This window comes from Gigantopelta aegis, chromosome 4 (genome assembly GCF_016097555.1).
Source record: "Gigantopelta aegis isolate Gae_Host chromosome 4, Gae_host_genome, whole genome shotgun sequence".
Taxonomy (NCBI): Eukaryota; Metazoa; Mollusca; class Gastropoda; order Neomphalida; family Peltospiridae; genus Gigantopelta; species Gigantopelta aegis.
In genome coordinates this window covers 60,200,128-60,214,362 of record NC_054702.1, presented here as the reverse complement: position 1 = coordinate 60,214,362, position 14,235 = coordinate 60,200,128, and the positions used below count along the sequence as shown (strand labels likewise).

Below are 14,235 nucleotides of genomic sequence, written 5' to 3'. Positions count from 1 at the left end.
TCTCTCTCTCTCTCTCTCTCTCTCTCTCTCTCTCTCTCTCTCTCTCTCTCTCTCTCTCTCTCTCTCTCTCTCTCTCTCTCTCTCTCTGTGTCTGTGTCTGTCTCTCTCTCTCTCTCTCTCTCTCTCTCTCTCTCTCTCTCTCTCTCTCTCTCTCTCTCTCTCTCTCTCTCTCTCTCTCTCTCTCTCTCTCTCTCTGTCTGTCTGTCTGTCTGTCTGTATATCACTCTGTGCGTGTCTTCCAAGCATAAATATAATTACATTTTACGGCATACTAGATTGAATTTGAAAATTAGAGAAGGGGAACACAACATGATAGGGTAGGGGTGACTAACAGAATGGTGTCGTCGCTTCAACCTGTCAGAAAACAAAATAAGTCCTATGTTGTCACCACCCGCATCCATGAACTGCAATTGGAATCTAGTATTCAGTGCAGATCCAGAAATGATCAAAACAGGTGGTGGGGGTTGGGGGGGAGGGGGGGGGGGGGGGTCCAGTACTCTCTCTACTGGAAATATTAAACGATAATAACCCAAATTATTTCATTACTTCTCATGAATATTGGGTTTTGGAAATAAACAGAATTCCACCCTCGACCATATTTAAATAGCCCTTAATATTCCTCGACTTTGGTTGTATCGATCAACCGGAACAGTGCGTCTTTTTCTTAACAGTCGTGTTAATGTCTTCTGCGGCGAAAGTTCTCATTACTTTGTCAATATGTCCGGCGTACTGGAATACAGCGATCGAAATAAAGCGCATAAAAGGTATATGGTTTATAGTTTAGCATTCGACGTGTGCATCAACCATACACCACGCCGCTGTGATTTAAGACTCGGTGATGCTGTATTCCCAAATCAATAGACTGCTACTTCCATCAACAAAGGGCGGGATTTAGCTCAGTCGGTTGAATGCTCGCCTGAGGTGCTTGCGTCGCATGATCGAACCACTTTGGTGGATCAATTCAGCTGATTCGGGGGTTTTCTCATCACAACCAATGCACGACAACTGGTCAAAGGCCGTGGTATTTGCCTTCTTGTCTGTGGGAACGTGTATGTAATAGATCCCTTTCTGCATTAAGATAAATGTAGCGGGTTTCCTCTGTTGACTACGAGTCATAATTAACAAATGTTTGACATCCAATAGCCGATAATTAATTAATCAACGTGCTCTAGTGGTGTCGTTAAACATAACAAATTTTGTTTTCTATCAACAATTTGTTGTAACCGGCGTCGTGTTGATGACCTTAGGTTGCATGGTTGAATATAAATTCTCGTTGGTGACAAAGTTATAATTTTGTGCTTCGATTTTTCTACGAACAGGAACGAGATAACACAGAAAATATAAGCCTAGACTTAAATAACTAGAGAGAAGCAAACATTAAAGTTGCTATGTCATAGTTGCAAGTGACATTTTTCGCTATGTTCACATTTATCTGTGATAAATAGCTGCACATTTATTGATTCCACACATGATATTTGCATAATTAATTCAGGAATATCGAAAGTGTAATGTGCGTGTACGCCGCGTGTAAAGAGGAAGGAAGGAAGGAAATGTTTTATTTAACGATGCACTCAACACATTTAATTACGGTTATATGGGCTACTTTTCCGATTAGCAGCAAGGACACTTTTATATGCACCATCCCACAGACAGGATAGTACACACCATGGCCTTTGTTACACGTATTGTGGAACACTGGCTGGAACGAGAAATAGCCCAATGGGCCCACCGATGGGGATCGATCCTAGGTCGATCGCGCATCAGGCGAGCGTTATGCCACTGAGTTACGTCCCGACCCGGTATAAACAGAATCGTTTTCTGTTCAACTATTTCCCTGTCTTTTCAAATGTTCAGAAATAGGATTCTCCACAAAATCTTGCAAGTTGACTATCGCCGGCTAGATAAGGCTGTCAGAGACAGATGAGTTGCTCAAAACAGCAAACTTGTTGGCAACACTCTCCTGGGATAACGTTACGAAGCGTCCGCCTCAACTGGTCGCGTCATTTCCATACTTCATCCTTCAAATTCTACATTTTTAAAAATAGTAAATTAAAAATGTTAGTGTATTTAATTCAGGGCATAATTAATTTAGGGCATATAATTCAAGGTATACACTTAAATTTCAAAGCAAAACTGATTAAATTATTTTGGCTCGAGCTTACTATTATGCAACTTTTGATATCCAATAGTCGATGATGAATTAATCAATATGCTCTAGTGGTGTCGTTAAATAAAACAAAACAACGTTATGCGACTTTGAGATAGCACCTTTAACCAGGGTAGAATACTGGAGAGTCCTCTCAAGCTACATTAAAGGACCAATGCATTATTTTTAGTCTTTTCGGGGGCGGGGGGCGGGGGGGGGGGGGGGGGCGGGGGCGGGGGCGTAGGGACAACTTTTCTCCTTCTCCTGCTAAATATGACCCTAATACCCCCACCTTCTTAGGCTTAATTTTCTTACAAGTAAGCAGGATATATTAAACTCTATTTAATATATTTTATAAAGCAGTGTTGTACTCAAGATGCCGAATTCGTAGAAAATCGCAGTTATAATTTAAATTAACCCCCACTCCCACCCCCCACCCAACAATTTTTAATGGTTTCACGTTCGCACGGGCTTTCAACAGTAATTAGACCGGCCTCGGTGGCGTCGTGGTTAAGCCATCGGACATAAGGCTGATAGGTACAGGGTTCGCAGCCAGGTACCGGCTCCCACCTAGAGCGAGTTTTAAGGACCCGATGGGTAGGTGTAAGACCACTACACCCTCTTCTCTCTCACTAACCACTAACAATTAACAACTAACCGAATGTCTAGAATAGACAGCCCAGATAGCTAAGATGTGTGCCCAGGACAGCGTGCTTGAACCTTAATTGGATATAAGCACGAAAATATGTTGAAATGAAATGAAATCAACAACAATTACTAACCTAACAGAACCGTGTCCATGCCAGTAGTCAACACCAGTATCAGACACGTCTGCAGTTCATGCAACCTTATTTATGTAAATATATTGACTGCTTTGCAACTGTTAAAAGTCGCAGACCCTAGTTTCGACTGGAAGTTACGTTTGGTTAACTCATCTGGATAAAGTTAAAATAGAGTAAAAAGTTAGTCTGTGACTTTGAAATGGGCAAATACCCTCTAAAATAGGCTAGAGCTCGTCTCCATAACAGTACGTGCGTTTTAAATATTAAAAATCTATTTCTTGATATTTAATCACCAGGATGACCAGAAACACTTTGAATTTGCAGAAACGGATAATCTAAACAGTAAAATGCAAGTAATGTCTGATTTTAATTATCTAAAACGATCCAAAAGTGCAAAACACTCCGTAGTCTTTAAACAACTAGGATCTGTTACTTTAATGTACAACGTACGTTGGTAACAGAGAAGACGAAGAAGTTTGTTTTGTTTAACGACACCACTAGAGCACATTGATTTATTAATCATCGGCTACTGTATGTCAAACATTTTGGTAATTTTGACATATACTCTTAGAGAGGAAACCCGCTACATTTTTCCATTAGTAGCAAGGGATCTTTTATATGTCCCATTCCACAGACCGGATAACATATACCACGGCCTTTGATACACCAGTCGTGGTGCACTGGCTGCAACAAGGACTAGTCCAATGGGACATCGACGGGGAACGATCTCAGACCGACCGCGCATCAAGAGAGCGCTTTATCACCGGGCTACGTCCCGCCCACTTGGTAACAGAGAGACGCCATGTGTGTGTGGTATTTGCGTATGTGGGTGGTCTCAGATGATTTAAATTAGTGAGAGAAAAAAATCTGCAATCTCAGAAACCATCAACCCCGACGTTTTTGTAACACCTAACTTTTTTTTCTTTCTTTTTTCAGTCGGCCTTCAGAGGCTGTGTGTGTCATTATTGGTTATGTTATTTATACTTGATTGCGTTACTGAGTGAAATAAATGGAAAAAAGGCATGACAAGTTGTTCTTATAGGTAGTACTAAAGCAATAAATACTGCGTTAAAATAAATAGAAAAAAGGCATGACAAGTTGTTCTTATAGGTAGTACTAAAGCAAATAACATCCGGCTGGGTCAAAGTTCGAGATGAACCTAACTTTTGATAGAGCAGTTAATACCACAACTCCTGACATTGGTGATACATCTTACAATGTTGGTTCATCTGACCAGTAAATTTCTAAAATTTAATTTGAAATAGTGTCAAGATAACAACAATCATTGTGCTTGAAACATGTGTGGAATCCTACTAAAAATAGCATGACACGTTTTGTGCGAAACTATAATAATCATAAACGCTACCCACTATGTCTGAAATGAGCAGCTTAAGCCCCAATGTTTTCTGATTTACTACAAGGGTGATTGGTGGTAGTGTTTATATTCATGGTGTATATGCTGATTGGTACGCTGGATGTAGGAGTTTTAGCCACAGATGTTACTATTGCCTTCTATGGGATTTGATTGGGTGCTATAAGGCCCTAAAGAGGTAACATGCTTTCAATAATATAACACGTTTCACGTAATCGAAATGTCACGGCTGTAACTAGCTACCCAATACTCCATCTAATCATTGGTAATTAGTGTTATAATGAGGACTTTCCGTCTACAGTTGGTTACGTGTAACAGCATTATGCAATATGTGTTCGTGCTTATATGCGGGCGTGGTGCAGCTTAATAAAATGTCGTATAGGTTTGACCATCATCTATTGATTGTGTTTTTTCTTGATCTGTTTTTCTTGTTCTTTCTTTTTCTGTGTGGTTTTTTGTTGTTGTTGTTGTTGTTGTTGTTGTTTTGTTTGGGGGTTTTTTTGGGGGGGTGTGTTTTGTTTTGGGGTTTTTTTCCTTCTAGTGCCTTCTGACCGGTAAATCAATGTCCATGGTATGTACTGTGCTGAATTTTGCGTTTTCTTTCTTTATCCATATCTTAGACGCTAAATAGGCGTAATTTGAAATGCGCAGATGTGTTGTTAAACAAATATTTCGTTGCTTTAATTTCACATGGGGAAACAAATTAGATTCTGAAAATGAAATGTGTAAATCCCGGGTCAAAATTATAGAATCTGGCTAGCATCAGGCATGTAACTCAGGGACGGCGGAAGCAAGTAGACATTGGGGGTGGGTGGGGGGGCTGACTGAGATCGATTGCGCAAAGCAAAGTTTCTAGGGTGTTCTACAAGTAAAATTCATATATGCCTTAAAATTTACTACCAGTAATAATTTTGATTCAGAATTATTGGGAGGTGGGGGTGGGGGCTAGAGTCGTGCCTGTAACCGGCTATGTCAGTATAAATAAAATAGTTAACTTCTAACAGATGATCTCTGGATAAATATTAATGGATAAATATTAATGATATTAGCCTATCTCGATCAATAGAAAGTGTTCATAGAGAAAGTACATAATAGGGAATGTGTCATAAACTGAACAGCGTGGTGTATAAATATGTCAGAAATTTACCGGCCGCTTCTCCGACACGTCGTCGCTTAGCAACCATGAAGACGCTGATCTCTTCACCGACAGTTATCTCCTCTTCATCCGCTCCTGATTGGAAGTACCCAAACAGCTGTAAGTGGTAAAACAATATATAAATATAGCCTCTGTATGAATATTGTATGAATTAGTTATTCTATTTTGTATTAAAATATTCATATGAACGCATGTCAACCGATTGATAATGTTGTCATCACATTATTTTGCATTAAAGTGCATCATTAAAGTGTGAGCATCCCATTAGTTCATGTTAATATTGCGTTAATGCCCTCTAACATGGCACTGCCTCTTCAATACTGATACGATTATGGACAGGGACAAGGCAATGTTGAAACATGCCATGGCTACAAAGCTAAGACCATGATGTATCAGACAATTCATATGTATTGCTTATTCTAAAGTTAGAGTTTGTTTTGTTTATAAACGACACCACTAGAGCACATTGATTTGTTAATTATCGTCTACTAGTAATTTTGACATATAATCTTGGAAAGGAAACTCGATACATTTTTCCACTAGTAGCAAGTGAACTTTTATATGCACCGTCCCACAGACAGGATAGCACATACCACAGCCTTTGATATACCAGTCGTGGTGCACTGGCTGGGACGAGAAATAGCCACATGGGCCCACTGACGGCGATCGATCTTAGACCGATAGTAGTTAAGAAGAGAGAGAGAGAGAGAGAGAGAGAGAGAGAGAGAGAGAGAGAGAGAGAGAGAGAGAGAGAGAGAGGCAGGCGAGAGCGCTGAGTCTCACAGTTGAGCTACGTCATGTCACATTGTTTGGAGTCAGTACTGGGATACGAATCCAAATCTTGTCTTTAACCCGATGGCTTAACTGCAAAGCCGACGAGGTCCATGTGATTTTGCAGTTTTCATATAGCTTAAAGGTCAAAGGTGAAGCACTACTTTGGATATATACAACATCGTTTTACCTCACTCCAGTCGACTTTAGCATCCGGGTTAGTGGATATTTTTCGATATATGGCTTTAAGATCATGGTTCTTGACGTCTGGTCCGAATATGTCACGGATTTTCTCACAGAACTGGTCAAAGCGAAGGTTTTCTGAAACACAACAATGAGGCCTACATTAGAGTTGGGATCAAATTTACTGCATATTACGTAGACATTTTTGTATAAAAATTATATTGAAAACATATTTGTATTGTATTCGCGGTCTCTGCAGGGTGCACCTATAGTTTGTGGACTTGCCAAGTTTGAGATAATCAAAATAAACGCATGTCATAGCACTAATTTACATATGAAACAGACAAGTCCTGTGTAGTTTACGTAATGTTTATTACAACCGATCAGGTCGCTAACAGTTGAACAATTGAAATACGTGGACTATTGTTATGGAGTGTAATGTAGTTATCTTGATTATCTCCAAGGGCAGTTTTGTGTATATGAATTAAACGACACCCTAAAACAAATAATTATATTTTTTAAAATTCAAATCAACCTGTGTAGTGAACGCAAGTAGTGTTAATATTAATATTCTTAATACAGTTTAAAGTCGAGGACGCTAGTTATTAGACAGTGTAAACTATGTTCAGCTATCACTGTATTTTTAACGTTAAATTACAGCGTTTGGCTTAAACTGTCACGTCTGGCAAGTCAAGCTGGTCTGACCCACGGCACTAACTAACGACCGCCGGTAGTAAGGGTGCATAGTAGGTGGTTACAAGTGCCTCTTAACAATGCCAGAAGTAACTACTGAACACTCCCCTAACAACTGATGGGATATGGCAGGTGTGTGGCACAGATAACCACAAGTGACAAGCACATGTTGCGGTTGGAGAGACAAGGACTGGGATGTTGAGGTGGACAGCGAAAGAAATCTGGCAGATCCAATGTGCTTCTGGTAAAAACAACCCACCTAGATCCATCGGATTAAAACATTTTCTTACAAACCTGTTGATGAGAACACCATGCGTTATTTTTTATAACACATAGTTGTTTACACATGCACCTGTGTTAACAATTTTAAGACATACGACTGGCTGCTCATAGGTGAAATACTAGGTCACCAGTGTCATACATCCAATGAAAATCTACACGATGGAAATAGATTACACTGTGACGTATAGAAAGAAGTGTTTTATTTAACGACGCACTCAACACATTTTATTTACGGTTATATGGCGTCAGACATATGGTTAAGGACCACACAGATTGTTTTAGAGGAAACCCGCTGTCGCCACATAGGCTACTCTTTTACGACAGGCAGCAAGGGATCTTTTATTTGCGCTTCCCACAGGCAGGATAGCACAAACCATAGCCTTTGTTTAACCAGTTATGGATCACTGGTCGGTGCAAGTGGTTTACACCTACCCATTGAGCCTTACGGAGCACTCACTCAGGGTTTGGAGTCGGTATCTGGATTAAAAATTCCATGCCTCGACTGGGATCCGAACCCAGTACCTACCAGCCTGTAGACCGGTCTGTGACGTATAGTTAACCTGACAATCATGTGTCTCTGACGCGTGTCAGCAACGGCTGTAAATAACATGTAGTCGATTTTTTTTTTTTTTTTTTTTTTTATTATTATTTTTTTTTTTTTTTTTTTTTTTTTTTTTTTTTTTTTTTTTTTTTTTTTTTTTTTTTTTTTTTTTTTTTTTTTTTTTGGGGGGGGGGGGGTACATGAACCTAACTCGAATGGAATTTAATACAATCTAAAGTTGACTACGTATTAAATGTTAATAACTAAATCACCTTGCTAATAATATAATTTGATGACTGGTGATGAAAAAGGAGATAGGTTTTTTTTCCCCTCTCTCCTTTCCTCTTTCCCTCTTAATGACATATAAAATATTGCACACGTGAGTATGTTGATATTTGAGTAAAGGTAATAATTAAGACGCGTTTAATGTAAATGTCAATTTAATCAGCCATCCCTGACAGTTACATCGATGACGTATAGCCTCCAACTGTTAACCCTTGGTTGAATCAGCGGTGTCGTGGTACACGTTCGATGAGAGTCCAATATCAAACCGAGGGTTATTTCGATTGCATAACAGATAATCGATTTGGCTTTCCTGTAATTCAAGTTTCGCCTCTCGCGAGCACTGCGTGGTGTCGGGTTTTAGCACGTCGGTATTATGTCCACCAAAAATTAATATGATCAACTCACATATTCTAACTCCGCAGATGTCTAGACAGAAATCCTAGCCCTTTATGGTTGCATAGTACCAAAGAAGAGAGTTCCGTGTCAAAGTTCGATGTGCACCGAGAAATATTTACGGAGTAAAAGCAGCTGTGGGTGTAATTGGTAGTAATATGTGACACTGATTATTTGTGCAAATACTATTATCCATTGACAATAAATAAATACACTTTTATTTGTTATACAGTTGGTATGCAGTATATACCAGAGGTTGAAACTAATGCGGGGTACCCCCAAAAATGGAACTGCAATTTTCAGCAAAAATGACGGTTGCTATTAAAAACATTAATTAAATCTCTTAAATGATACGTCACCCACCCCCCCCCCCCCACCCCCCCCCCCCCCCCCCCCCCCCCCCCACCCCCCATTTTCTAGCAGGTAGATTAGGTGTGAGGTGCCACACTTTCTATTGCTGTACTTCCTGGGTGTGTTGAAACGCTACTTATATCAGTTTTATTAGTAAACGTTAACATTATCGGCAGTAGGAATTGATTTGGTCTATTAGAATCTATTTATTTATTTATTTGTTTGTTTGTTTGTTTGTTTGTTCTTTTTATTTTTATTTTTATTTTTTATTTTTTTATTACCTTTTTGTGTTTCTTCTTCTTCTTCTTATTTTTATTTTTGTGTTGGTAAAAACATGCTATAGACGCCCGGATGTTGTTAAGCTAACAACTGTTTATCCATCCATCTCTGTATCTATCCATTAATACATTCACTCATCAATCCATCCATGCATGCATCCATAATCTATATATGTGTACCAGATGAATCAACGTTCATTGAGGGGATTCGAACCGCGGACTCTGCCGGCTGAGCTAATATGGAAATTCCCAGTAGCTAATGCCAGTATCAACCCTTTATACCAATACTATATCTACCTATCTGTCTGTCTGTCTGTCTGTCTGTCTGTCTGTCTATCTATCTATTTACCAAAACTAACTTTGGAAAATAATATTATATAACGTACTACTGTACTTGATGTTTTTGCTTAACAATGATCTGAAGTTTTAAACGAACTAAGCTGACAGTAGCATGCACTTAAACAGTGAATATATTTTGTTTTTGTTTTTTTGCAACACTGTATTAATTCAGATTTGTCATTAATAAGTTTTAAATCCCCTCCAAAAAAACCACACCAATATTTAAGTCTTTTATTTTCATCTTTTAAGATTTTTGGGGGGTGTCATTTTGATGAATTGGTCTATGTGCCATTTTCTCGTTAGTCCCCCCCCCCCCCATCTGCAAAATATTTTCTGGATCTGGCCCTACTGTATTTGCATTATGCTGATAAGTAAAAAAAAAAAACCGGCAAAGCAATAAAGAACTCGAAGTTAATGACCACACAACGAAAGAGATTGAACATAAGTATATTTTAAATATAAAGACACTCATGCACTTAGATACTAGAAGGAAGGAAATGTTTTATTTAACGACGCACTCAACACATTTTATTTACGGTTATATGGCGTTGGATATATACGGTTAAGGACGACACAAGTATTGAGAGAGGAAATCCGCTGTCGCCACTTCATCGGCTACTCTTTTCGATTAGCAGTAAGGATCTTTTATATGCACCATCCCACAGACAGGATAACACATACCACGGCCTTTCATATACCAGTCGCGGTGCACTGTTATGTACTATTCTGTTTGTGGTATGCTGCATATAAAAGAGCCGTTGCTGCTAATCAATCAAAAATAGTAGCACATGGAAATACGTCAGTGGGATTCCTCTCTAATAATTATCTCTGTAGTCCTTAGCCACATACTCGACTCTATATAATCGTAATTAAACTGTAAATTGTATGTCGTTAAAATACACTTTGTCCAAACATACACGTGGATTGCCACCCAGAACCATACATCCTCCCTGATCCGCTAGCAGGAAGACTGCCACTACCAAACATGACTGGGACCATACATTTAAACCTGATCAAGATAGGACTTCGCGGTTATATGCATAGACAGTTGTGACGACACCCAAAACCGACATCGATAGATTCATTCATGTTTTGGAGTCGTTAATAAGTAATTATTCGTTCGTTCGTTCGTTCATCCACCCGTCCCTTCGTCCGTTACTCCGTCCGTCCTTTAGGTAATTTGTTTGCCTCTTCTTTGTCTCAAAAAGAGCGAAACCTTTGTACGACAAAACGTGTTTGTGTCTTTTATATGTATTTCACACGGTTAAAGACACTTTGTAAACTTCATTAACCGTGTTAAACGCACACGCATATATGTATAATTATACTCTGCTGAGCTGTTTAATGCTTGGATACACAACTGTGCCTTTGTAAGTTGTCTTTGTTATCTATCGTGTGTAGATCTTCCTGGGGGACGGGGTAAGGTGTTTATTTGTTATATTTGTGTTATGCTTATGGATTCAGCCAAAATCCTAGCATACTAAACTGATTGTAGTGCAGCTACTTCAGTGTGTAGAATTAGAAAAGCTGTTTGTATTTGGAAAGCAAAGGAGTGGTAGATCTGGGTGAACCACGATCAAAAGAAATGACCAAAACGTGTCAGTAAAGATTAATTTCCAAATCACTCCAGCACTTTCGTTTAGCACATAAGTGTTATTCCTAAAGCAAACATGTTTAACTCGATCCTTATAGTATTGTGTTGGGCTTCCTTCTGTTATATTCAGAGCTCCGAAGATGAATATATCAAAGTGTGTTTTGTTTCACGACATCACTAGAGCACATTGATGTATTAATCATCGGCTATTGGATTTCTGACATTTGGTAATTTTGACATATAGTCTTAGAAAGGATATCCGCTACAGACATGATAACACATACCACGGCCTTTGATGTCCCAATGGGACGATTATATCAAAGGTTATGTGCATTACATTTGGTATGTGCCGACATGTGTAATGAAAAGTGGGTTGTTATACAAATAACTAAATAACTATAATAATTTCGCTAAGAAAGATATTTACATATAGTTTCAACACTGCCCCAGTAATTGAGAGTGTAGGTTACAACATATCACAGAGGGTATTAAATAGGTAACTTCGGTACACTCAAACATAGGAATTTTATCGCTGATTTTTGATATCGTAAAGCCGTAAGACATAGAACCCGGATAAAGTCTGCTAAAGAAAGAACATTTTGCGCTGGAATGGGGAGACATAAATAAAATAAAAACTTATTATTGATTCCTGAAGCCTGTAAGCTATTTAAAATAATGAGGATAATGTGGGTTTTTAATTTTATTTTATGTATATTTTAACCGTAGATGTTCTTAGTTGGAGTAAAGGACATTTTACATTAGGTTTTTAACATTTTAAAACCGTGTATTTATAGTGGGGGAGGGGGGGGGGGGGAGAGGATACGCTGCTCATATAAATATAATTTTATAACCGAAGATTTTCTTAAGTATATATTCCATTGATCTTACATTTTAACATTTAAATTCGACCCTTCCTTCCTTTTAGAATTGTTCTAAGCCCTTAGGATTGTACAGGTCAGAGATGGGGTAGGACCTTCGCTGTTATCTAGGGGGGCCGCCCCCCCCCCTAAATTTTGCGATAGTTATAATTTTATTATATATTAATTTTCATTTTTTACGATCCCCTTGCAAACTTTCCCCAAAGATCCCTTGGCATTCCACCTCATGTCACTGCTCTCCCCCCCCCCCCCCCCCCCCCCCCGAGGTGGATTTTCTAGATCCGCCACTGTTCTGTACATTTGTTCATACTTTTCTTGTCCCTTTCGTTTATAGTGGACATTTCACTGTCTATAGTGGACATTATTATCAGGGTGTAAACTGTTCTGTGTATGGGGGGGGGGGGGGGGGGGGGGGAAGGTTCTGTACTTGTGTTTCACTTTACACGCCTCATTCGTTTCATAAACCATCCTGATTTGTTTCACCCACCCTACACTAAAAAACTGTGGTACCTGTTATCCACTGCCGGCGTTCCTCGGGGGTAGCTTGGGAGTCCTGGTACGTTATTTCTCTGATCAGCCCCTCGAATATGTCCAGTTTGTGTTGGAACGACGTCACCGTGTATGGCCGCTGTAGACTCGTGCTCCCGGATTCCCCCAAAGTGGACATCTTCAGTCACAACCCCCCTCCCGTTACAAATGTAATATCCAGAGAGTCCACGAAGAATCTGTCATTCTTGACACACTGCGCGCATAAAACAATACCTTCCTCTGTAGTAGCGGTTAACTTGGTTAAAATCCACAGTAGTGTCTTTTTTCTTCTTTCTTTTTTTAGTATTTCTATCAGCTGTGAGATTGTACATGCGGCCACAGTGATCAGGACGGCTTATCGACGTCCATTCATGCGGAGTTGGCTGTTAGCGCCCTAGCAACCACGGCGTTAAGCGGATCGCCGACATTTGTACACGGGTCATGAATACAAAACAGTAAATAAATAACTTAGAGAGAGAAAGAGAGAGAAATGGACCCCAACCAAACAGCAGTGTCTACCGGGACGGACAATGGTTTTCTTTTCAGGTTTTTTCTTAGACGTATTATTTATTTTAATATAACAATAGATAACTTTTTTCTGCTCGGTTTCACTCACGTTACAGGGGCGTATTTAAGTCTGAACTAATAGGGGTGTTAGGTGCGGATTTTTAGTCAGAGGCCCAAGAAGTCGATTTTTGGGGGGGTCAAATAATTAATTTTGTCTTTGTATTGAGTGAGCAGTCTTCATTATTAACGTCTCCGAACTACTCTGCATTAATGTTACACCCACCCACCCCTTTGTATAATTCTGGATCCGCGCCAGTTTGCAGTTACAAAAGATCGGTGGAAAATAATATTACCCTCTTTATTTCAACAGAAAGACGTCTAAACTACAATGGTATATTCTTTTCTTTTTAATTTTTTGGAGGGGCAGTTACCTCCTCCCTCTCCCCTCCCCCCCCCCTTTTTTCCTCCCTATCCATACTAGATACGGCCCTACGTTGTCAGGTTCGTTGTTAAGTGGGCATAGCCAAGTGCATTGTAGATAATTCTGGCACACTTGATTTACAGGTGCGCACGACTTATCCCGAGTATTGTTAGACCACTCATTGTTAATTCTTTAATGTCTTCACCCTCTAGCTGTGGGTGAAATGTTTATTTACCTGCGTGTAATACAGGGCTGCCGATGACACTGCATAAAAGATAAGCCACTAGAGGCGAAGAAAAAAATAAATAAAAGAACAATCCAGTTGTGTGTGTACACGGATTGTGGTTTTCAACGAGTAAGCCTACTCAATCCAAAAGCTTTAAAGCGTAGTACTTTTTGTTCTCTTTTTTTTCTTTTTTTTGGATTCAGTATGGGTTTTTTCTTTTTTTCTTGTTTTTGTTTTCTTTATACAAATAAAAACATTAAAATGTAAAAGCTAAGGAAAGTTCAGATAACCAACATATTAATTTTATCCTGCAACAACTGTTTTGCATTACCAGATTATAGTACTCGTTTAAAGCAAAATAATAAACGTTATAAACGGTTATTAGCAGTTTATCACATGTTACGTGACCGGACTCGACACGTTTGTTTCAATCTGATTAAAATTAGCTCTACTGGTCTCACCAGTAGATCTAACAGCATTGCGTGGACTCCCATGACCAGGTGACATTT

The 14,235-nt window shown here is 39.2% G+C and overlaps 1 protein-coding gene across 3 annotated transcripts in view; it reads right to left on the bottom strand.

Annotated features, from left to right (window-relative positions):
* LOC121370856 (WD repeat-containing protein 64-like) overlaps nt 1–12,896 on the bottom strand; it is a 59,620-nt gene extending 46,724 nt beyond the window's left edge. For all 3 annotated transcript variants that reach the window (XM_041496363.1, XM_041496364.1, XM_041496365.1), the window contains exons 1-3: nt 12,555–12,896; nt 6,418–6,548; nt 5,448–5,553 (exon numbers count right to left, since the gene is read on the bottom strand). In XM_041496363.1, coding sequence (XP_041352297.1) covers nt 5,448–5,553; nt 6,418–6,548; nt 12,555–12,711 — 394 coding nt within the window. In that variant the 5' untranslated portion in view covers nt 12,712–12,896. The remainder of the gene's footprint in view (nt 1–5,447; nt 5,554–6,417; nt 6,549–12,554) is intronic.
* Nucleotides 12,897–14,235: the final 1,339 nt, after the last annotated feature.